The 25129-nt window shown below is 43.2% G+C and overlaps 1 protein-coding gene across 1 annotated transcript in view; it reads right to left on the bottom strand.

Annotated features, from left to right (window-relative positions):
- Positions 1–25129, bottom strand: part of LOC141059033 (protein-glutamine gamma-glutamyltransferase 5-like) — a 67296-nt gene that overhangs the window by 19383 nt on the left and 22784 nt on the right. Inside the window, exons 2-9 of the mRNA XM_073555242.1 lie at positions 17369–17548; positions 16956–17198; positions 16551–16669; positions 9037–9165; positions 3467–3644; positions 2183–2321; positions 639–742; positions 328–567 (exon numbers count right to left, since the gene is read on the bottom strand). Coding sequence (XP_073411343.1) covers positions 328–567; positions 639–742; positions 2183–2321; positions 3467–3644; positions 9037–9165; positions 16551–16669; positions 16956–17198; positions 17369–17548 — 1332 coding nt within the window. The remainder of the gene's footprint in view (positions 1–327; positions 568–638; positions 743–2182; positions 2322–3466; positions 3645–9036; positions 9166–16550; positions 16670–16955; positions 17199–17368; positions 17549–25129) is intronic.

Below are 25129 nucleotides of genomic sequence, written 5' to 3' on the forward strand. Positions count from 1 at the left end.
ATGATTTGCGGCTGCTAGACAGGTTGAATACATGTGGGGATTCCCTAACAAACAGGCATTCCTCACATGTATTCAGTCTGTCCAGCAGCCGCAAATCATGCAGCTGCGTCGACACAAATTAAATCTCCGAGCACGCCAAAATACTCGCAGGACAACCAAAAATGCTCGGGGAAACCCGAGCAACAAGTATGATCGCTCATCGCTAATTATAATGCATAAGGTTAGTTTAAGATACATGTGATTAATGTCCTATCATAAATATTAAGCTGAAGGTATATGTGGTAATATGTTAATGTATTTTAATAGCTTTCTTAATGTGCCACATACCTTCATCATACTTATAGGTGTGTGTGATATCGTCACGTTCATCTGTCCCCACGCATTTTGTACTGATGCGATAGCCAACCAAATGTGGGTCACAGAAATGTTTTTCTTTCTTTGTGCCATATATCGTCCATTTCACACAGTCTGCATTGACCATGGAAAAAACAAAGGGTCCATCATAGGTAAGTTGCACTTCGCCTTCCTTTATGGCATTTACAGAGGTAGGGCCGCAGCAGAATATTCCTATTCAGAGACAAACAAGTTAGCACAGGTGTTTTCCTTTGGTGAAGATTTATTGGTTGTCAAGCTCCTACCATTGCTGGTTTCCTGGGGTGTTGGATCTAGGACTTGCCACCCTCCATATCCAGGTGGTAAGTCTCTTCTTGCCATCCAGCATTCACACCATACATGAAAATTCCTAGTGGAGAAAAACATAATTTTTGCAGAACTGATGTTTTCACATAACGAAGCAGTAAAATAAAACTGTACACATTTGCTAAAAAACACATGCATATTAACGTTCCATTGTGCATGGGAATGGGTTCTTATTCTTGATGGAAAATTTGTTCCCGTGGAGGGAAAACTGTTTGTTCAGTTCTAATACTTTTTCACTCTAATGTTATTGTTTTATGTTACTATATCGCCTCTCTCTGTCTTTCTGTATATTGCAATTTTAGTAACACATCTGTGTGATGTTTTTTACAGTTTCAGACGTGATGTTAAAGCACCACTTCAGCGTTTTTGTCTTTCAACGCTAGAGTGGTGCTAGTAATCTAAGTTTCCTGACCCTAGTATTATACTCACCAGCTGCCGTCTTCATCTGTCCCTAAAGCTGCTCCACTCCTGATCTGCCATCTTCTGACAGCAACGTCTAACTGGCCAGAAGTCAGAAGTAACGGTCACAAGCTCTCAATGTAAGTCTGATTGAGCCTCGTTTTGGTCTTGTTCTGGCTGTCATAGACATACATTGAGTTGTGACTTCTGGGTTGCCAAGCAAACACTGGAGAGATATGCCAGGTGACAACCTGCAGAAGACTGAACGGAGTGGCACTGATAAAAGATGAAGACGGTGGCCGGGAAGTATAAGACCGGGGGCAGGGAGCTTAATTTCTAGCACCAAACCGGCACTGTAATAAAAAAATTGGTGCTTTAAAGTCCGTAGTCATCTATGAAGGACTTTGGTCAAAATAAATTGCATTCCCTACTTGTTCAGTGTCTGTGCAGAGATTTTTGTGAAGATCTATATTATGGGTAAGTAAAATCTTTAGTAACCCTTGTCTTTTTATGTTTATTAATCAACAGTACTAGTGAAGGTCTGGGAGGAAATTAACTTTATTCCTCCTGGCCTTCCCCTTTCAGTCATAGGGTTGTTGTTGGAGCTGCTCAGTGCATTGGCCATGCCTCTATGACTGAAAACCTGAGGCTGCTGAGAGGAATAAAGTTAATTTCCTCCCGGCAGTGGGGCTCTCAGTGCGGGCGTCGGGCAGCTTCAGAATGCTATTAACCTGCAGATTAACCCCACATCTGCAGGTCAATAGTGTTTTTTTTACATGACAGGTTCCTTTCAAAGAGGGAACAAAAAATTCTCTAGGGACTGAACAATTGTTAATATGATTATCGGATCAGCCCGTGTAAATTGGTCTTTACTCTTCCTGAATGTAGTATGTGTATTTGTAATCTTACAACAGATTATAGTAGTTCCATGGATTCCCATAATTACTTTGAAGAAAAATACATTTCTATGGAGTCCTTTTCTAAAATGAGACAATAGGCATACACAAATAAATGTGCTCAATGGTGTAAATGCTAGTACAAGTATGATATTTGTTTGTAATGTTGAATTAACTCTTTGCCTCACCAGATGCTGTCCTGGCTTTCTTCAGCAAGTTTCTTTCCAGTTGTGTCATAATACTCATCAACGATCAGATTGTTACTAGTATCGTGCGCAGAATTAAAGTTTGTGACGACACGTGTTGGGATACCTAAGTTTCTCATCACTGGAGAAAAGAATGCAAAAATGAACTATTCAGTCAACTTATATTCAGTATGTCTGTTTTCATCTGCAGAATATAAAATTAAAAACACTTTTTTTTAAAGGAAATTGACATAAAATCAAATTTGCTCTGACTGCCATATAAACAAACTTCTGTTGCATATTACTAAGTGAGGAGCAACAGTTGATTAATTCACACCCTACTTTTCAATATTTGATGCTCTTGACTGTAGGTGCAAAGCAAAGGTCTCACAGTTGCCCACTCATTCTGATGCCTGTCTGGTCTGGATAATGCATTAGAGCTCTGTGAAACCTCTATAACAGTATACAATTTAAATGTGTGTAGATTTTATGACCATTCAGTATTCGAACATTAAATGTCTAAAATATTCATAAAATTATAATTTGACTGCAAGTTAAAAAGAGAATGATGGGAGGAGTATGCGGATGCGTCCAAAAGCATCATTTTGACGTGCCCGTCGACCGCAACAAAATGCAACATGTTGCGTTCTACGCAGTTCGGCGCAGCGTCAAAACGATGCAAGCGGACGCATCCGCATACATCCGCATGGCCTGCGTACCCAATGTTAAAGATAGGTACGCATGACGCATGCAGATGTAGGCAGAGCTGAATGGATGAGGTGCGGCAGTGGGCGGGGCTTAATGGAGGACGTATGCAGCCCTCCGCAGCTCTGCCCAACGCAAATGTGAAACCAGCCTAATAAAAGGTATTTTTTTTAGGGATCTACAGACTAAAGTGGGGACTTTTTTACAGCATTCTAGTATGCTGTAAAAAGGTCCTAATGGTGGTCACCATCCTTTATTTCGGGAAAACCTGGTTACACGTTCCTTTAAACTATTGAGTGTTGATTATGAAGGATTTCCGTCTCTGTAGGAATGGCTACATTTGCAAGACAGGTTATGGAGAATCAACACATGGTCCATGGAGAGGGAAAACAAGCTGTAACCTCTTATATACTGATTGAAGGAACCCACAGCCAATTTTCTTATGCATGATTACAAAATGAGCAAAATTGTTGCATTGTGTACATGCAAACTTAATTGGGATCTATAAGAATTATTAATGCAAGTTTTCATATATGTTAACACCAAGAATGGTTTTATGTCTCATGAACATGATCTGTTTACCTGTGCACATCACAGCAGCGAAGACCCAGCACTGGCCATATTTAACAGGTTCACAATCCTTTTTATACCATTGTCGTAGAATAGCGGTACTCCCATTCCATGCAGATGGAGACACTCCATTTGTATAATCTTCGCTCCAGTTTCCTTGTAGGACCCCACTATCGTCATTAGAGTTGATCTATAATACACATATTGGACAATTGCAGCAACATACATTATATTGGGGAAAGTGGTGATACATTTTATTACCTAACTTTTATTAACCAGTTAGAGTACACATAGAATTTTGCATACAGTTTTGGCAACCAAAACTGGAGCAACAGAAGAGGACTATAAAATGAGTGGAATGGAGTACCAGATAATTTGGAAAAAAAGATGGTTTGGGGGTGACTTTCCAGGATCACACTTTACTACGAGAGTACCAGAGGATTGCTTGGTGGATCCAAGTGTTGCCACTTCAATTAAATACTAATTACAACAGATCCTGGCGATTCTGACTTTGTTTTCTTGTGACATATTGTACTTCATGATAGTGGTAAAATTTTTTTGCTATGACTTGCGTTTATTTGTGAAAAAACGGAAATTTGGCGAAAATTTAGAAAATGTTAAAATTTTCCAAATTTGAATTTTCATGACCTTAAATCACAGCGATATGTCACACAAAATATTTAATAATTAACATTTCTCACATGTTTACTTTACATTAGCACAATTTTGGAAGTTATAAGGCCATGTTCACGCGCTGCGGTTTTTGCTGCGGTTCCGCTGCGGTTTTGGCCGCAGCAGAACTGCAGCAGTTCTGCAGACAGTGTACAGTAACATGTTATCCTATGGGATTAATATTCTGCTGTGCACACGCTGCAGATTTTTAACTGCGGAAATGCTGCGGTTTTGAATCCGCAGAAACAATTGACATGTCAATTATTTCTGCGCATTCTGCTGCGGTTTGCCACCTACTCCATTGTCCAGGTGGCAAACCGCAGGGCAAAACCGCAGGCCAAACCGCAGTCCAAACTGCAGGTCTTTTACCTGCGGTTTTACCTGCGGTTCTGCAGATAAAAATCCGCAGACCAATCCGCAGTGTGTGCACATAGCCTAAGGGTTAAGGCTATGTTCACACGTAGCGGTTTTTTCACGTTTTCGCGGCGGTTTTAAACGCACGATTTTGCCGCAAAAACAAGAAAAATAAGCATCCTATGCATTCCTATGGGATTCCGCAATGCTGTGCTAATGCTGCGTTTTTTTCCATGGCGGAATCGCTTCGCGGTAAAAAACACAGCATGCTCATTAATTTAGTGGAATCGCGGTGATCCCGCACCCATAGGAATGTATTGTTCTGCTTACTTCCCGCATGTGGCTGTGCACACCATGCGAAAAGTAAGCAGAACATTTGCGGATGGTACCCACGGTCCGGAGGAGAGGAGACTGTCCTCCGGGCTTTGGCTACCATATCCCTGTAAAAAATAGAATTAAAATAAAAAATATTGTTATTCTTACCTTCCGGCGTCCCGCGCAGCCTTCTCGCCTCTCTCCACGCTCCCAGTCCCAGTAATCCTTTGCGAGAATGACCGCGATGACATCACGATCTCGCGGGAGCACGATGTCTCGCGGTCATTTGCGATGACGTTGCGGGAGCGCGAAGTCTCGCTGTCATTCTCGCAAAAGATTACTGGGACTGGGAGCGTGGAGAGAGGCAGGAAGGCTCCGCGGGACGCCGGAAGGTAAGAATAACATTTTTTGTTTTTTATTATTTTCTACATCCTATCTATTACTACTAATGCTGCATGGGCAGCCTCAATAGTAAAAAGTTTGACGAGTGTGACCAACCTGTCAATCAGTTCTCCAAGCGATGCTACAGATCGCTTCGAAAACACTAGAATTCTGCAAGCTAATTACACTTGCAAAACGCTAGTTTTTCCACAGGAAAATCGCTGGAATTTAAATGCGATTTTCCAGCGGAATGGATTCTGGAATTCTCGCGGTAATTTCCGCGAGAGTTCCGCTACGTGTGCACATAGCCTAAAAGTTAAACAGCGATTTCTCATTTTTACAACACCATTTTTTTTTGGGACCACATCACATGTGAAGTCACTTTGAGGGGTCTATATGATAGAAAATACCCAAAAGTGACACCATTCTAAAAACTGCACCCCTGAAGGTGCTCAACACCACATTCAAGAAGTTTATTAACCCTTCAGGTGCTTCACAGGAAGTATTGGAATGTTTAAAAAAAAAAATTAACATCTAACTTTTTTTCACAAAAAATTTACAATTTTTTTTTATTTTACCAAGGGAAGGGTAACATGAGAAATTGGACCCCAAAAGTTGTTGTACAATTTGTCCTGAGTACGCTGATGCCCCATATATGCAGGTAAACCACTGTTTGGGCACATGCAGAGCTTGGAAGGGAAGGAGCTGGACTTTTCAATGCTAAATTGGTTGGAATTGAGATTGGACCCCATGTCGCATTTGGAGAGCCCCTGATGTTCCTAAACAGTGGAAACCCCTCTCAAGTGACACCATTTTGGAAACTAGACCCCCTAAGGAACTTATCTAGATGTGTGGTTGGCACTTTGAACCCCCAAGTGCTTCACAGAAGTTTATAACGTACAGCCGTAAAAATAAATCATATGTTTTTCACAAAAATGAAATTTTTGTCCCCAATTTTTTTATTTTCACAACGTTAACAGGAGAAATTGAACCCCAAAAGTTGTTGTCCAATCTGTCCTGAGTATGCCAATACCCTATATGTGGGGGTAAATTACTGTTTGGGTGCGCAGCAGAGGTCGGAAGGGAAGGAGCACAGTTTGACTTTTTCAGCCCAGAATTGGCTGGAATTGAGATTGGATGCCATGTCACGTTTGGAGAGCCCCTGATGTGCCTAAACAGTGGAAACCCCCCAATTCTAACTCCAACCCTAACCCAAACACACCCCTAACCCTAACCCTAACACACCCCTAACCTTAATCCCAACCCTAACCCTAATACCAACCCTACGCCTAATCCAAACCCTAACCCCAACTTTAGCCCCAACCCTAACCCTAACTTTAGCCCAACTCACTTTAGCCCACCTCTAACCCCAATGGGAAAATGGAAATAAATACTTTTTTTATTTTATTATTTTTCCCTAAATAAGGGGGTGATAAAGGGGGTTTGTTTTACTATTTTTTCTAGTTTGATCACTGTGATAGGGTCTATCACAGTGATCAAAATGAACCAATAGGAAAAACTCTCCTATTGTTGCTGGGTGCCGGCCGGCAGATTTCGGCGGGTGCACTGCGCATGCGCCCACCATTTTCTAGCGGAAGAAGAAGCCGGTGGCCCATGGGATGTCAGGGAGGACTGCAAGGACAACTGAGGTACCGGGGAGGTGGTCAGGGGACCCTATTTCTCTCTCCTCTGATGTACGATCGCATCAGAGGAGAGAGAAATTAAATGGAAAATCCGACTTTTTCTTCGGTCACTGTTTAAACCGCAAAACCGCCATTAAAACCGACGCGAATCATGTTCTCTGGGGTCTCGTCTACCCACGGCAACCGAGACCCCGAAGAAATTCCTACGCTGTTGGGCGTTATAACCTTAAACCTCAGTGCTGTTAAAAAGCGGCACATGTGGTTTAAGTACCCTTAACTGCCGTTAAAAGGCGTACCGATGTAACTCTGATCATTCTCCCCTGCTCACACCGATCACCGGCAGAGTAGGGGAGAATGACGAAAGCCGTGTTCAGCACCCCGCGCCAGGGAACAGCGCTTACTGCAACACTTCTTTCCTGGCTCCGGTCCGTGTGGTAACGATGCGGCATACGCATGCCACACATGTGCTGCAAGTATTACACACACGGACACTGACATCTCCGGTACCGGAAATATCAGGACATGTGAAAGAGGCCTTATAGCAGGTTTTTATGTTTGGAAGCTGTCACACGCTAAAAGACGTTTTTATTGCAAAAAATAGTTTTTGCATCACCACATTTTGAGAGCTATAATTATTCCATATTTTTGCCCACAGAGTCATGTGAGGTCTTGTTTTTTGCGGGACGAGTTGACATTTTCGGGCACATGACATTTTTTAATCGCTTTTTATTACGATTTTTGGGAGGCAGAATGAACAAAAACCAACAATTCATGAATTTCGTTTATACCATTCTGCGTGTGGTAAAATTGATAAGGCAGTTTTATTCTTCGGGTTAGTACAAGTACAGCGATACCTCATTTATATTTTTTTATGTTTTGGCGCTTTATTTTTTGCATTGCTTTATTCTGAGAGCTATAACTTTTTTATTTTTTTGCTTATGATGCTGTGTGGCAGCTCGTTTTTTGCGGGACAAGATGATGTTTGCAGCGGTACCATGTTTATTTATATACATCTTTTTGATCGCGCGTTATTCCACTTTTTGTTCGGCAGTATGATGATAAAGCATTGTTTTTTTGCCTCATTTTTTATGTGATTCTCTAAAGGGGTTAACTAGTGGGACAGTTTTATAGGTCGGTACATTATGGATGCAGCGATACTAAATATATGTACTTTTATTGTTTAAATTTTTTTTCATTCAAATATTTATTTATTGATAGAGAGAGAGAGAGAGAATTTTGTCCGGCACCCAGACAGAATTTTGGGTTAAATCAGTGTCTGGAGGATCCGCCGCCCAAAAAAACGATGCAAGCTCCGTTTGGAAATCTTTGAGGATATTGACGGACACCAACATTGTGGCGGATCCTCACAAAAACGGATGCAACGGACGGCAATCCGTCAAGATCCGCCAATAATGAAAGTCAATGGGGAAAAAAACGGATCCGCAAAGAAAAATGGCGGATCTGTTTTTTTTCCAAATCGGCAGATCTTGACTGATTGTCAAAAACGGAAGTGTGAAAGAGGCCTTAGAGATTTCTACAGTGATCAAGCTGGAGGAAGGAGCTCTCTGGGTGCAGTGGTGCTTTGCTGAGTTCGCTTTTCTGGTGTCTTATTCTGCTGTGCAGTGCTTTGCAGCAGAGAAAGCTAAGTTTGTATTTTTGCTACCTTGTCTCTTTGGTGTCTGTCACTTACCCTTTCTGTGTATTATCGGCAGAGGTGAGGCTAATGCTTCTTGTCGGCCAGTGCACTAGCCAGGGCAGATCTAGGTGTCAAACACTGACGAGAAATCCTGACGGCGGCAGGGGGAAGGACCTGCATAGGGAATTAGGTGAGTGCAGGGACATGCTCAGGTGGTGACTATCCCTCATTTTCTATTGGTAGGGCCTTCCTCTCACCTTTACCATCCCGTTGATTGTGTGTTGTGCCGTAACTGACTGCCCATCCGTTGGGTTGTGTCACACCGCTAAAGTCACATCGTGACATTTGGAGATGTAAAGTCAGGACTAGTTAGAAGCAAACAATTTTATCTGAAACTCTACTGAATGAATTCAGCTTTTACATCATCCATTCTTTCATGCGCAATTTTATTACTTTCAGAATGCTATGTCTAAGTTTTCTATAATGATCTGAATACAATCTATAACAAAAAATATTAGTAATATATTTTATAAAAAAATGAAATATAAAGTAAACTGTACAGAGGTTCTGTATGCACTCACCATGGCGCTCACTACTCTGCTTACGTACACAGGGTCGTTTCTGTGAGATAAATCCTTAAATGCGTCTTGTAGGTAATTCAGGTTCCTGTCGAGAAGCCTTAGGCTGATATCCGTGATGTCATCTTCAAACTGCAATGAATAGTCAGTGTGGAGTTAATCTATAATTCCTCTATTCATGATGTTCTCTACATGATGTGACATGCAATGATATAATGTGTTATATTATTCTGCTCAATGTTGCTGACCAGGGGCTCCATGAGGCAAAAGGATAAAGAAGGCAAAAATTAAAATGGACGTAGAATAAAAAAATAACATGACATGCGCCACTAAAATCATTTACCTTAAAAAAAAAAAAAGCAAAAACAAAGGAACAGACATCAGGTCCAATTTATTTATGTATGCACACGCTTCCTCTAGCCCACCCATGTCATGACATAAGGAGCCTATATGCAAATCATGAATGTCAGTGCTATGACAGCCATATCCAAACGACATCCAGTCATTGAGACCTAATGGCCACATTGCGTTTACTTTAATTTCGACACTCACTCAATGGTGGCAAAGTGGATGTAACTTCTGTGTCGGTTCCTGTCCCTCTTGTACCTGCTTCAGTCGCTAGGTGGTGCCACGTCTTTGATGTTGATGTGTGATGCATATTGTTTAATTCCTGGGACATGTGGTGCCGTTAATCAGTGTAGGAAGGGCTAATTGTCTGGTTTTGATTACTCCTTTCTGAGAACCTGGGGCGGGGCTGTTTGCTATTTAAACCCCTGGGTCTCTGATTTTCACTGTCAGTCAGTTAGTTTTTGCTACCTGACTTGTGCTCTTGTCCTACTTGCAATGGTTTCCTGATTCCTCCTGTTTTCTGACCTGGGCGTGACTTTTGACCATCCTTTTGTCTTACAATTCTGTTCCTGATGTGACCTTTTAGCTTTGATCCTGCTTGGCTACCCTTTCCGACTCTAGTTCGCTTCTATAGATGGCAGCCCTTCAGTGGAAGCAATCCAGTGGACCCGGTTCTCTGAATAGGTGTTAAGGGGTGAAGTTTGGGGTTCCTCTGGAATTTGTCTTGTGCCAAGTCTGTCTGAGGCAGCCTTTTTGAGCATGTGGCCTCTGACAGTCATGACACATGACTTGGAATCAAGGTATTCGCTAAAGTATTTCCGCATACATATTATCATTTTATCTATTATTGTCATACTTAAAGGGGTTTTCCTATAAACAAAAGTACATTTTGATTAATAAATCTTGGAATAATAATAATTTCCACAATTGGACGTGTTTAAATAAATGTTCCTGTGCTGAGATAATCTTATAAATGTGCCCCTGCTGTGTACTGTGTAATGGCTGTGTCTGATCGTACAGGAACATGGTCTGATCATACCACAGCTCCTGGGCAGGGGAGGAGTAAACAAAAGAGAGTATACAGATATGGCAACAAGGGATCACAACTGATTTTTTTTGTGAGTAAAACATTTCCCTGCCTGTTTTTAAATAATATTTTACCTCAAAGAAAGAATTATGTGTGATTCCCTGCTGTCCTGTCTGTATACTCTTTTGTTTCCCCCCTGCCCAGGAGCTGTGGTATGATCAGACCATGTTCCTGTACGGTCAGATACAGCCATTACATAGTACACAGCAGGGGCACATTTATAAGATTATCTCAGCACAGGAACATTTTATGTAAAACACATCCAATTGTGGAAGTTATTTTTATTCTAAGATCTGTTGTTTAAAATGTACTTTTGCTCGTTGCACAACCCTGTTAAGTGAAACTGACCACAACTGTATATCTAATACACATAGATTATAATTTATATTGCGTGTCCTGTGTAGGTCTGTAGCCAAATACTGCCACCATGTGGTTGGATGACCACTTCACACGTTAAGGCATTTATATATGTGGGAAAATAGAGCGGAACTTGACACATAATTGTTTATACTGTAGAAGACACTGTGGACTGCACTCACCAGTGGATGTGCTGGGGATTGGGGGAAAATGATGCTGCCCCACCTACTCACTAGTGTAGTGGGCAGCGGCTCCTGCTACACTCACAGTCACTGCCCACATCAAAGTGCATTCAAAATATCTGCTGCCTTTGCATTACAACTATTATTCCTAATTCCACTATATAGTTTTCACAAGCATGGATATTTATACACATAAGCAGATTACAGTAATTATCCTGGCACAAAAACTCTGCCCTCCGTGTGAATATTAGTCTACTGTAGCACACACAGTCCCACTGAGTATGTTCTTATTTTGATCCTCTATGTTGGATTAGACTAGGACATGCTCTCATTCTCGGATCTGTCATTATTATGGATGTTTGAATGGATTGTGAGACTCGATTGGTCCGAGTGTTGTCCGATAATAAATCGTATGTGTGAATGCATATTCTACAGTCAACATATTGGGACGGGCTATCTAGTTATAGCATATACAATATATCTCTTTTACATCTTATAAATTATTTTACAGCGTGGGCCGTTTTTTTAGTATATGGGAGGGGGGAAATTTATCAAGATGGGTGGTGACCATGGTGGCCATTTTGAAGTCGGCCATTTTAGATCCAACTTTTTTTTTTCAATGGGAAGAGGGTCATGTGACACATCAAACTTATTGTGAATTTCACAAGAAAAACACTGGTTTGCTTGTTTTGAACATAACTTTATTCTTTCATGAGTTATTTATAAGTTTATGACCACTTATAAAATGTGTTCAAAGTGCTGCCCATTGTGTTGGATTGTCAATGCAACCCTCTTCTCCTACTCTTGACACACCCCCATGCATACCAGGATAGGGGGTGAGGGGACCATGCATACTAGGATAGGGGGTGAGGGGAACATGCATACCAGAATTGGGAGGTAAGGGGTGCCATGCATACCAGGATAGGGGGGTGAGGGGACCATGCATACCATGATTGGGGGGGTGAGGGGACCATGCATACCAGAATTGGGAGGTAAGGGGTGCCGTGCATACCAGGATTGGGGGGTGAGGGGACCATGCATACCATGATTGGGGGGGTGAGGGGACCATGCATACCATGATTGGGGGGGTGAGAGGACCATGCATTCCTGGATTGGGGGGTGAGGGGACCATGAATACCAGGAAAGGGGGGTGAGAGGACCATGCATACCAGGATAGGGGGGTTTGGGGACCATGCATACCAGGATTGTGGGGTGAGGGGACCATGCATTCCAGGATTGGGGGGGTGAGGGGACCATGCATACCAGGATTGGGGGGGGTGAGGTGACCATGCATTCCAGGATTGGGAGATGAGGGGGTACCATGCGTACCAGGATTGGGGGGGTGAGGTGTTGTGAGTTCATTTTCCCCTTCGTCACTGGGGTCTGGTGAACTCCCTATTCTGGTAAAGGAAGGTAATGAGCCTGATTATCAGGCACCTGAGTCTAATGAGGATGACTGGCTGAGTGGAGTCACGGACTGGATATAAGGCTGCCGACGCCCTTCTGCCCTACGGGTGATTTCTCTGTGGACTTCTAGGACACTAGTCTGATTCCTGCTCCTCTCAAGCTAAGTTTTCTGTTTGCCTGTTAAGCTTTTGGTTTTGTTTTTTGTTTTCCTTGCTTTTCTGTATTCTGCCATTCCCTGCTGGGGTGAGCTGAATCTCCTTTTGCCTGTAGCTCTGTCTTCAGTATATTCCTGAGTATTGACATAGCTTTTTTGAAGCCTAGCGTCTTCAGGGCCTTTTTCACTGTCAGTCTGTTGGCTCTTATTTTCATAGGGTTTTTCACGGATTGCAGACAGCAGCCTTCCTGTCCTTTTCTGTCTAGTTAGCTTGGGCCCCTCTTTGCTCAGTCTATCTTTCTGTCTGTGTTAGTATTTTCATCTTGCTTCACCGTCATTATATGTTGGGGGCTGCCTATTGCTTTGGGGTCTGCTCTGGGGCAGTTTAGATTTCCCCTTTCTTTATAAGATTATACGCCCCCTGAGGTCAAGCTTGGTAAACCAGCAAGCACCTCTAACTCTAGAGAATAGATCCGAAATCAGGGGTAACGGATACTGATATTTAATAGTAATTTTATTGAGGGCACGATAATCAATACAAGGCCTTAAAGAACCATCCTTTTTGGCCACAAAAAAAAAAATGGCACCTAAGGGTGAAGAGGATGGTCTAATATGACCCTTCTCCAACGCCTCCTTAATATAGGACCGCATAGCCTCGTGCTCGGGTACAGATAAATTGAAGAGCCGACCCTTGGGAAATTTACACCCCGGGCTTAGTTCAATTGCACAGTCATAACTCCTATGAGGAGGCAAGGACGCAGACTCATTCTCACTAAATACATCATAAAAGTCCGCCAAATAGTCAGGAACATCATGCGACTGAGGAGAGGTGGAAAAAAACGGAGCCTCACTAAAGGCACACCGACAACCCCAACTCACCACAGACACAGATTTCCTATCCAAAACTGGATTATGAATTTGCAACCAGGGAAACCCCAGAACAACGGCATCATGCAGACCATGCAATACCAAAAATCTGCAATTTTCTTGATGGTCTGGGGCGACCCGCATGACCACCTGGGTCCAAAACTGAGGTTTATTTTTAGCCAAAGGAGTAGCATCAATCCCCCTCAAAGGGATAGGCGTCTGCAGAGGTGTCATCGGAAATCCACAACGTTTAGCAAAATCCAAGTCCATTAGGTTTAGCGCTGCTCCCGAATCCACAAAAGCCTTGGCGGAAAATGTGGACAGGGAGCAGATCAGAGTAATTGCCAGAAGAAACTTAGGTTGAACACCACCAACAGAAAACGTGTGTGCAAAGCGTTTCTCTCGTTTAGGACAAACAGAAATAATATGCAAAGCATCTCCACAGAAAAAACACAGCTTATTACGCCTTCTGAACTCCTGACGTTGCGCCTTAGACAAAACTCTATCACATTGCATAGGTTCAGACGTCTGTTCAACAGGTGGCAACACCTCTCGTGCAATCCTGCGTTCACGTAAACGCCGATCAACCTGAATGGCTAATGACATAGAATCGTCCAGACCAGAGGGAACAGGAAATCCCACCATAGTATCTTTTACGGCTTCTGACAAACCCTTCCGAAAGAGAGCAGCCAAGGCATTATCATTCCAGGTAGTAAGGACCGCCCACTTTCGGAACTTTTGACAGTACAACTCTGCAGAATCTCGACCCTGGTTCAATGCCAACAGGGTCTTTTCAGCCTGATCAATAGCATTAGGTTCGTCATACAACAACCCCAAAGCTTGAAAGAATGCGTTCACATTAGTCAGAATAGGATCATCTGGTTTCAAAGAAAACACCCAATCCTGGGGATCGCCACGCAGCAAAGAGATGACAATTTTAACCTGCTGCGCGGAGCTCCCTGACGAGTTAGGCTTCAAGGCAAAAAATAATTTACAATTATTTTTGAAACTCAAAAATTTAGATCGATACCCAAAAAATACATCAGGTGTAGGGATCTTTGGTTCAACAGCATGCGATCGAGCAAGGTAGGCGGAAATTCCCCGCACTTCCGCAGCGAGCTGCTCCACACGATCAGACAATTGCTTTATCTCCATTGAGAGAGAAAAAAAAAAAATTCCCCCTACGGCCTCAGAGATATAGAGGAAAGAATATACACACACCTTTTTTTTTTAATTTTTTTTTTTAAACACAATTCTTTCCTGCTATTGAGTACCCTAGGATCTGCGGTATGGCGGGTGATTCTGTTATGATTGAGTCACCGTAGGAGGCAAAAAACAGAAATGCTAGCTAAGTCCAGAAAACCAGAGAAGTTGACAGCTATCGGATTGCAGACCCCTGAACCTATCAACACAACTAGCAGTAGCCGTGGGGGGTTCCTACGATGCCCTAGACCCCTCGATCACAGCCGGAGAATTAAATAGGCCTAAAGAAAGAAAGGGGAAATCTAAACTGCCCCAGAGCAGACCCCAAAGCAATAGGCAGCCCCCAACATATAATGACGGTGAAGCAAGATGAAAATACTAACACAGACAGAAAGATAGACTGAGCAAAGAGGGGCCCAAGCTAACTAGACAGAAAAGGACAGGAAGGCTGCTGTCTGCAATCTGTGAAAAACCCTAGGAAAATAAGAGCCAACAGACTGACAGTGAAAAAGGCCCTGAAGACGCTAGGCTTCAAAAAAGCTATGTCAGTACTCAGGAATATACTGAAGACAGAGCTACAGGCAAAAGGAGATTCAGCTCACCCCAGCAGGGAATGGCAGAATACAGAAAAGCAAGGAAAACAAAAAACAAAACCAAAAGCTTAACAGGCAAACAGAAAACTTAGCTTGAGAGGAGCAGGAATCAGACTAGTGTCCTAGAAGTCCACAGAGAAATCACCCGCAGGGCAGAAGGGCGTCGGCAGCCTTATATCCAGTCCGTGACTCCACTCAGCCAGTCATCCTCATTAGACTCAGGTGCCTGATAATCAGGCTCATTACCTTCCTTTACCAGAATAGGGAGTTCACCAGACCCCAGTGACGAAGGGGAAAATGAACTCACAACATTGAGGGGACCATGCATACCAGGATTGGGGGGGTGAGGGGACCATGCATACCAGGATGAGGAATGGGGTGCCATGCATACCAGGATGTGGGGGGGGGTGAAGGGAACAAACATACCAGAATAGGGATGAGGGGGCCATGCATAGCAGGATAGGGATGAAGGGGTAACATGCATACCAGGATAGGGATGAGGGGGCCATGCATAGCAGGATAGCGATGAAGGGGTACCATGCATACCAGGATAGGGATGAGGGGGCCATGCATACCATTATAGGGATGATGGGGCCATGCATGCCAGGATATGGATATGGGGGTACCATGCATGCCAGGATTGGGGGGTGAGGGGACGATGCACCACCAGGATTGGGGGGGTGAGGGGACCATGCATACCAGGATGAGGAATGAGGTGCCATGCATACCAGGGTTGGGGGGGTGAGGGGACCATACATACTAGAATAGGGATGAGGGGGCCATTCATACCATTATAGGGATGAGGGGGCCATGCATAAAAGGATAGGAATGAAGGGGTGCCATGCATATCAGGATAGGAGGGGGGCAGCACATACCAGGATGGGAGACCATTTACCAATAAAAATGCTCGCCACCCAGGCGTAGAATGGGTTAGTAATACCTTAATTCAGCTACGGTGCGGGCGCAGTTCCAATGGTGTCAATACCGTCTCTCCCAAGGACATTGTTGTAGACGCTCAATCTCTTCAGCCAATCAGCGTCTGCTTTGATCTCCCCTCCTTTGGACAAATAGACATCAAGAAGAAGCGAGAGAGCAGCTCTGACTTCCTCCGGATGTCTGATTTGTCTGCAGACACTGTTATGCCACGTGAGTCCCCGGTGAGCCGGCGCAGAGACCGCTGGATTGGCACCCGCACCGGAGGTGAGTATACGTGTTATTATTTTCTAAGGGGAGAACATTCCAATTAAGAAGGTGTTGTCTGACTAGTGGACAACCTCTTTAAGTAAACCATTTGAAGAAATATCAGATATATTAATTACCTGTCCGTAGTTCCATGGGCAGGGAGAAATCCAGTTTTGGTTACCCTGGTACACAAATCCATAGTCATTCATAACATATTCTTGCCGCTTGGACTCATTATCCAGAAACACATCATCATCTGTCAAAATGAGGCATAGTATTAACAGACAGATATGTAACTCATATCACCACCATTGGTCAAGATGATCAGAAGCGCTAATCAGAATCATTGGAGATTTTCCACCCCATCCTTTCCTCATTTTAAAAAAAAAATATATAACTATGGAGTCTTGTCTATAGGCTGTGTCAAGTATTGCCCTTTTATTAAATATAGTCCATGCTATATAAGGGCTGTAGACAAGAAGGACTCTTTTTCTGAATTTTTTTTTAAAAACTTTTTCTTATACCCCCTTCATTTACCATACCTGCACACCATGGATTGAATAGTACCACAAATGTTCCTAGCTTATAGCTAGTGGCTTTGCTTCCTTTGGCAATATGGACCTTTAGAGTATATTGCCCTATTATGGCATTTGATGAGGGCATGATGACCACCAACATGGAATCGCGTCCATTGCTTTCCACTGCTGCACTCCATGCCTTCCTTATTAAAGCTTTTCCTAATGGGAATACTGCTTTAGTTCCTGAAGCTGGATCGGGCCACGGTCCTGTTAATACAAAGCAGGTGCATAATATATGTTAGGGAAGAACAAAGGAACATTCCTCATTAAAGTTCAAAGATGCCGCAATAAGCCTTTATTAGTCATGCGGTAGCTTTGTTTTCATAGTAATATTTATCCAATGGTGGCTTCCTACAGATAATGTTTCAGTCACTTGCCAGTTTCCACTGAGAAGACAATATTATCTGTTCCCTCCAGAAACTCTCTTCCTTTGAATTGTAAGGCTATTAAAAATGGCTGCCCTCTCCGAATGATGAGGCGATTGTCACTGATTTCTTCTGTATGATGCAGTGAATTGTTTCTTTGGCTCTGCAAATCACAGTAGGCAATTTCAAGTGCTAGGTACAAAAAACAAACAAACCACATATTAGACATTAATATTATGTACATGTAGTCTAGCACATTACTTTGGTAAGGAACCAGGTTCTCTCAATTTTAGCCTATGCCTTCTGACTAACCACTTAGATGTCACGTTCACTGCTGTTGGTCATACAGATATAGAACCCGCCATATCAGCATGACATATAAATCAGTCATGGTCAGCTTTCTCAAAAACTATAGATGTACTACTACAGAGAACTCGTCATCTCTCCTGAAGTATCTGTTTCAGTAAAAACTTGCATTCTCTATGAAATTACAGTTCTGGAGCATCTATTCCCATAAAACTGGGCTGTGCAATTCCTTTGTTATTCCTCCTGAATTGACAACAGGGCATTATCATTCTCTGGTTAAAAAGGTGTGTCCCTACACAGACTGCCACTGGCATGACTGATTTGATGGTGTCAAACTTTGTAAGGACACATCACTAACAGGGTTACAAGCATACCGTTCTATTTTTTTCTGGACTACTGTACCAAAAATCACAGACTGTCCCAAATTTTTAAGGCTGTTTGTCACAACCCACAATAAAGAACACACATCCCGATAAAGATCACGTCCCCAAACATGTCCAGAATAAGAAGGAAATATTGAGAATTACACCCAGTGCACCATACTCTGCAAAAGTTTTAGGCAGGTGTGAAAAAATGCTGCAAAGTAAGAATAATTTCAAAAATAGAAGTGTAATAGTTTTGTAAGAAGATGAGCCAAGACAAAGTAGGCGGTGTCCGGTGCCCTTTAAGGCCGGAACTATTGGGACTGTCACCACTGTTGGCGGGGGAGGTTTATTCTAGGAGGGAGAGACCTTTCTGTTGGACAGCAGGGGGCGTGGGGTATGTAAGGAGACCTGAGCACAGGAACGGGTCAGATTTGGCAGGAAGACGACAGGGGACGGTTGACTCCATCTCCGCTGCTCGCGCTGACAACTTCACATCACCCAACCCTCAGTGTGCTGACCTAAAGACTTCCTTTGACGCTATTAGTTTACAGTCTGGACCCATACTCTGATCGAGTACCTTGGTCATGTCATTTCCGCCAAGGGAGTGAAGCCATCACAGGAGAAGCTTGTGGTGATCAGATACTGGCCGACCCCGGAGAGCGTAAAAGATGTACGGGCTTTCCTGGGATTGACAGGATACTACCGTCGCTTCGTGAAGAATTTTGCACAGGTGGTGAAGGGGGTAGTCCCAAATGCCAAGAGTCTTTCCATTTGTTGGGAGGAGAGGCAGGAAAAGGAGCTTTGTGAATTTAAAAAGGCACTGACCTAAACTCCGGTACTGGCTTATGTTGACTTCTCTATACCGTTCATTCTCCACACCGATGGAAGCTTGCACGGGCTTGGGGCTGTGTTGTCGCAGGTGCAAGATAGAAGAGAAAGGGTGATCGCTTATGCTAGCCGTTCCGACCACAATTGCGAACGCAACCCGGACAACTATTGCACCTTCAAGCTGAAGTTGCTGGCGTTGGTGAGGGCCATGATGGAAAGATTCGCAGAATACCTGTCGGGCTCGGAGGTGCTAGTGTGCACCGATAATAACCTGATAGCGCATCTGGTAGAACGGCAAGCTAGAGACCTTGGAGCAACGTTGGGTGGCCTGAATGGGGAGGTTCCGGTACAGAATCGCCTATAGAAGGGGAGCAGAGAACACGCATGCTGATGCCTTGTCCAGAGCAAGACATGCACCACCGGGAAAGAGTAGAGATGAGTTGCTAGAGGAACAGGAGGTGCCCCGGTTACGAAGGACCGCTGGGACGGTGGCGGCCACGCTGGACCAAATACAGACTCCCCATCATAAAGGAATATTGGGAAGATCTCGGGATGAGTAGGTTCAATTGCAGCAGGAAGATCGTGAGCTCGCTCTGTTCCGACACTGGGTGACATTGAAGAAGCTGCCTAGCCCGGACCAGCAGAGTGCTCTGACTCCAGAAGCATTGAAGATGCTCAGTCAGTGGGAGTGCCTCCAGATGAGAAACGGGCTGTTATACCGCAAGGTTCAACTTCAGAGGGAACTTGGGGCTTCCTGGCAGGTGGTGATTCCAGAGATGGTGCTGCCTGCTGTGGCCACTGAAGCTCACGAAAAAGGGGCTCACTTCGGTCTTAAAAAAACTTTCCAGTGGCTTCAGTGGTTTGTTTACCACCCATGGCTAAAAGCAGCGGTTGAGGAAGCTTGTAGACTTTGTCAGGCCTGTGAGTTGGCCCAGTCCCCGGAACAAAGAGCTCCTACTCAAACGATAGTAACTTCAGTGCCCCTGGAGCTGTTGACCGTCGACTATTTAACCATCGGGCCAGCTCACCAAGAATATGACCACTGCTTAGTGATGGTAAATCATTTCATGAAATTTGGGGTGGTGACGCCCACCCAAGATCAGACGGCTGAGTCTACTGCGTATGCTATCTGTAAACACTTCATTCAGGTGTATGAATGCCCATAGTGGATCCATTCGGACCAAGGAGCTTGTTTCTTGGGAAGAGTGATGGATGAGTTACAGCGGATCTCTCAGTTCGACCAATCACACACCACACCGTACCATCCTCCGGGAAACGGGGCCTGTGATCGATTTAACTGTACTCTGATTCAGATGATGAGGACCCTAGAAGATGATAGAAAATCTAGGTGGCCGGAATATATCTCTGAGCTCGTGTGGATCTACAAAAATCGAGTTCATCAATCCACGGGTTACACACCCTACTCCTTATTGTTCGGCCGAACAGGAAAGGAAGTCACAGAGCTGGAGCTGGATCCAGGAGAAGACTACCCACGGACGGGGGTGTCTACCTGGGTCACAGAACATCATCATTGTCTATAAATAGGGATGGGCGAATCCTAAATTACTCGGAATCGCTAGACTCTAACGAGTCCGAGTGCAGGACTCGCTACTCGTTGCGAGTCTAGCAAGTCCAATGTTAATTAATGGGGAAGCGAGTTTGTAGCGATTCCTCTGCTGCTGGACCCGGATTGACTGTCAAAAATGATCCTACAGTGATAGCGAGTTAGCAAAACTCTGAATGCTCTCGGATTTAAACTCTGAAAGCAAAACTCGGATTTAAACTCTGAAAGCAAAACTCTGATTTAAACTCTGAAAGCAAAACTCGGATTTAAACTCTGAAAGCAAAACTCTGATTTAAACTCTGAAAGCAAAACTCGGATTTAAACTCTGAAAGCAGAAAGCATTGATCTGAGAATCTGAGTAGAATACAAAACGGACCAAAACTAGGATTGCCATTGATTTACTTTGGACTCGTTACTGTGCGAGTAATCGCTTGGAAACTCACAGAGTACCGAGTCCTGCGAGTCCCCTACTACTCGCAGAGTAACGAGTCCTAACGAGTAGATTCGCCCATCCCTATCTATAAACCATACATTGGTTAGTTTAGACACGGCTCCGGGAAATGGAGCACCCTGAGAAGCTTCCTCTATGGGGGACAGATCTTCAGGTTGGTGATCGGGTGTTAGTGAGGGAGAAACATCCTTGTGACAAGCTGGAAAATCGGTGGGAGAGTAGGCTGTACAGAGTGAAGCGTCAGGTCGATGTGGAAGGACCTGTGTACAAGGTTTATCCAGAAGGGCAAGAGAATGCGCCCACCAGAGTGGTCCACAGAAGTATGCTCCAGCCATGCCTCTCTGAAGACCCCATACAGAGAGAAGAGACCATTGAAGTTCCTGAAGCGGTGTCTCCTGTAGCCACGGAGGATGAAGAAGAAGAAAATTTCGAGCAGCCATCCGCAAATTTGTCTGCAGAGCGGAATCCTGAGACCCCGGAAGAGAACGCTATGGCAGGTGCAGATTCAGCTTTGCCACTGCAGGAAGACTCCACTATTCCTTCCAATCTACATCATTTCGAACAAACAACGGCTGGATAACTCCCCATTCGGTATAATCAGGATCAGTTTATTTGGCGAAAAACTGCTAGAACCGACAACAGACTCTCTAGTTATACTCAGAATGTCTTGCCAGTGGAATGGTGAGTGAAAAGATTCAGCGGTGTCCGGTGCCCTTTAATGCCAGCACTATCGGGACTGTCACCACAGTTTTCGGGGGAGGAGGTTTCTTCTAGAAGGGATAGACCTTTATGTTGGTCAGCAAGTGGCACGGGGTATATAAGGAGACCTGAGCACGGGAACGGGTCAGATTCGGCAGGAGGACGACAAGGGATGGTTGACTCCTTCTCCGCTGCTCGCACTGACAACTTCACATCACCCAACCCTCAGCGGGCTGGCGTAAAGACTTCCTTTGACGCTATTAATTTACTGTCTGGACCCGTACTTTTGGTTATCCCTGTTGTGACTGTGATAGAGGATAAACTGCCTAGAGGCTTTTCTGAAAGACCGCCGGTTGCCGTGGACTGTAAGCGTGCCCATGTCTTGTGTCTGGTGCCATTGTTGAGGAATCCACCGAAAAGACTGTTTCCACATTCTGACGCACTCAAGTCAAGCAGGACTGAATCCATCAGCACCGTCGGAAGACAGTGCTTCTCGTATCTCCGTAGCAGAGCCAGAGACTTTGTCCATGATTTGCGATGCCGACTGGAGATTTTCCAGCCTTTCCCCTGCAAGAACTGCAAGCGATAAGTTACCGTGTTTCTTTATCTCTTACTCCTGAGCATTGTGTATGCGATTTGATTTGAGTTAGATTTCTCTCTTTGTCATTTACTGTACATTTGATTAATTTATAAACATAAACCATTATTATTTTGTATTTCTTTTTTTTTTAAGGCTTTCTTTCTTACTTAGCAGCAATTTTTCCACTCCACACCTGCTTAAAACTTTTGCACAGTGTCGCATACATATATATATATATATATTTACATATATACAGTAGCATGTAAAAGTTTGGGCACCCCTGGTCAAAATTACTGTTATTGTGAACATTTAAAATTCAACTGGCTTAATTGATCTCTAAAAGGCCTAAAGTTAAAGATGGTACATTTCCTTTCTATTTAAGGATAAAAAAAATAAACAAGATTATATAGTGAAAACAGTAGTGTTCAAAATAATAGCAGTCCAATATGACAAAACAGATTAATCACTGTTTTCGGTATAAATTATATTACCACATGTCAAACAATTTACCAGTTGGTGCACTAGATTCTAAGAAGACTAGCAGACTCAGCATTCATGATCTGCAGGTTTAGGAGTCTGTATATTAGAATAATTAATTGAAAGGAGTGTGTGTTCAATTTAATAGCAGCGCGGAGTTCAATTAGTGAGGTCAATCATTCTGTGAAGAAGCAGGTGTGAATCAGGTGGCCCTTATTTAAGGGTGAAGCCAGGATATGTTGTTTTCTCCTTGTAGACCTATGAAATATGGGTCGCTCGAGACATTGTTCAGAAGAATTGCATACTTTGTTTAAAAAGTTGATTGTGGAAGGTAAAACTTATAAAGAAGTGCAGACAATGATAGGCTGATCAGCTAAAATGATCCCCAATGCTTTAAAATGAAAAGCCAGACCAGAGAGATGCAGAAGAAAACGGAAGACTACCATTCGAATGGACGGAAGAATAGCCAGAATGGCAAATGCTCAGTCAATGATCAGCTCCAGAATGATAAAGACAGTCTAACGTTACCTGTGAGCAAACAGCTACAACAACTGTAACAGTTAGAAGACGCCTGTGTGAAGATAATCTCTTAAGAAGAACTCCCTGCAAAGTCCCACTGTTAAAAAAAAGACATGTACTGAAGTGGATACAATTTGCCAAAAACACATCAACTGGCCTAAAGAGAAATGGAAAAACATTTTGTGGACTGATGAAAGTAAAATTGTTCTTTCTGGGTCTAACAGCCGCAGAACATTTCATCAGGCGACCTATTAACTCTGCTTTCAAGGCACTGTACACTCTGAAGACAGTGAGGCATGGTGGTGCAAGCATCATGATATGGGTATGTTTCTCTTAATAGGGTGCTGGAGCTATTTACCGCAGACCAGGGAACATGGACCAGTTTGTATATATTAAAATACTTGAAGAGTTCATGTTGCCTTATGCTGAAGAGGATATGCCCTTGAAATGGGAGATTCAACAAGACAACGACACTAAACACACCAGTAAATGAGCAAAATCTTGGTTCCAGTCCAACAAAATTAAGGTAATGGACTGGGCAGCCCAATCTCTGGACCTAAATCCAATCAAACACTTGTGGGGTGACATATAAAAATCTGTTTCTGAAGCAAAGCCAACAAATGCCAAAAAATTGTGGGATGTAGTCCAAGCGTGCTGGGCTGGAATAACAGTTGACAGGTGCCAGAAGTCGGTTGTCTCTATGCAACATAGATGTGAAACAGTTCTAAAAGTGTGGGTAAACAACTAAATATTAAGTTGGTGATACAAAGGAAAGCTAAATCCACAAAAAATAGTACATGTTGTGAGGTTGTAAAGACAAATGCAAACACTGATATTTTTTAGAACAGCCCAATGTTCATTTTTTATTGTTTTCTGTAAAAAAATTATAAACATTATAACTTCTCTATCAAACAGGCATCCCTCACATGTATTCAGGCTGTCCAGCAGTTCTAAATCATGCAGCTGCGTTGACACAAACTAAATCTCCCAACACGTCAAAATACTCAGAGGACACCCGAGCATGATCGGGAAAACCTGAGCAACAAGTATACTCGCTCATCACTACTCATGACTCATGAAGGCCATATTTGTGCAGGTGTCTCTGAAATGTAGAACAGTGTACTATAGCTCCAGAGTCTGTTAAATCTCTCTGAAGGTTTTTGCAGTCAAGTCGTGGTTCTGATTTGCCTCTCTAGCAATCATACGAATGTTGCTCACTGAAATTTTGCTTGGCCTTCCAGACCTTATATTGACTTCCACTGTTTCTGTTAACTGCCATTTTTTAAAATATATTTTGAACTGAGGAAAGGGCAACTTGGAAATGCTTTGTTATTTTCTTATAGCCTTCTCCTGCTTTGTGAACCTCCACCATTTTCATTTCCAGAGTGCCAAGCATCACCTGGCCTTTCCTAAGGACGATAGTGATCAAGCCATAACCCTACAGGCTAATTAAGGTCTGAAACCTTGGTCAAAGTTAACTGAGCACACAATCTTCCAAGGGTGCCCAAACTTTTCCATCAGCCCATTTTGCTTTTAGTATTTTTTAAAATGTAAAAGATGAAATATATATATATATATATATATATATATATACAGGGTGGTCCAGAAGTAGGTGGACAGTATGTTTAATAGGGTTATGAAGGGGAGATTTGTCAAACATGGTGTAAAGTGAAACTGACTCAGTTGCCCTTGTCAACCAATCAGATTCCACTTTTCATTCTTCACAGACTCTTTGGAAAATGAAAGATGGAATCTGATTGGTTGCTAAGGGCAACTGAGTCAGTTTCACAGATCCAGTTTTTACAGCTAAATCACCCCCAAATCTGTTTTCTTTTCAGATAATTCAGATAACCTATAATGGCAAATAATTTAAATACAGATCAAAGAAAATGGATTTTAAAAGATTATTTGAAATCTCAAAATGCTGAAACAGTTAGAGCAAATTGGGTTGAAAAATTTAGTACTCAAGCCCCAAAGAGAAAAA

Source organism: Dendrobates tinctorius, unplaced genomic scaffold (assembly GCF_039654945.1).
Source record: "Dendrobates tinctorius isolate UK_male_01 unplaced genomic scaffold, ASM3965494v1 ptg000223l, whole genome shotgun sequence".
NCBI classification, from domain to species: domain Eukaryota; kingdom Metazoa; phylum Chordata; class Amphibia; order Anura; family Dendrobatidae; genus Dendrobates; species Dendrobates tinctorius.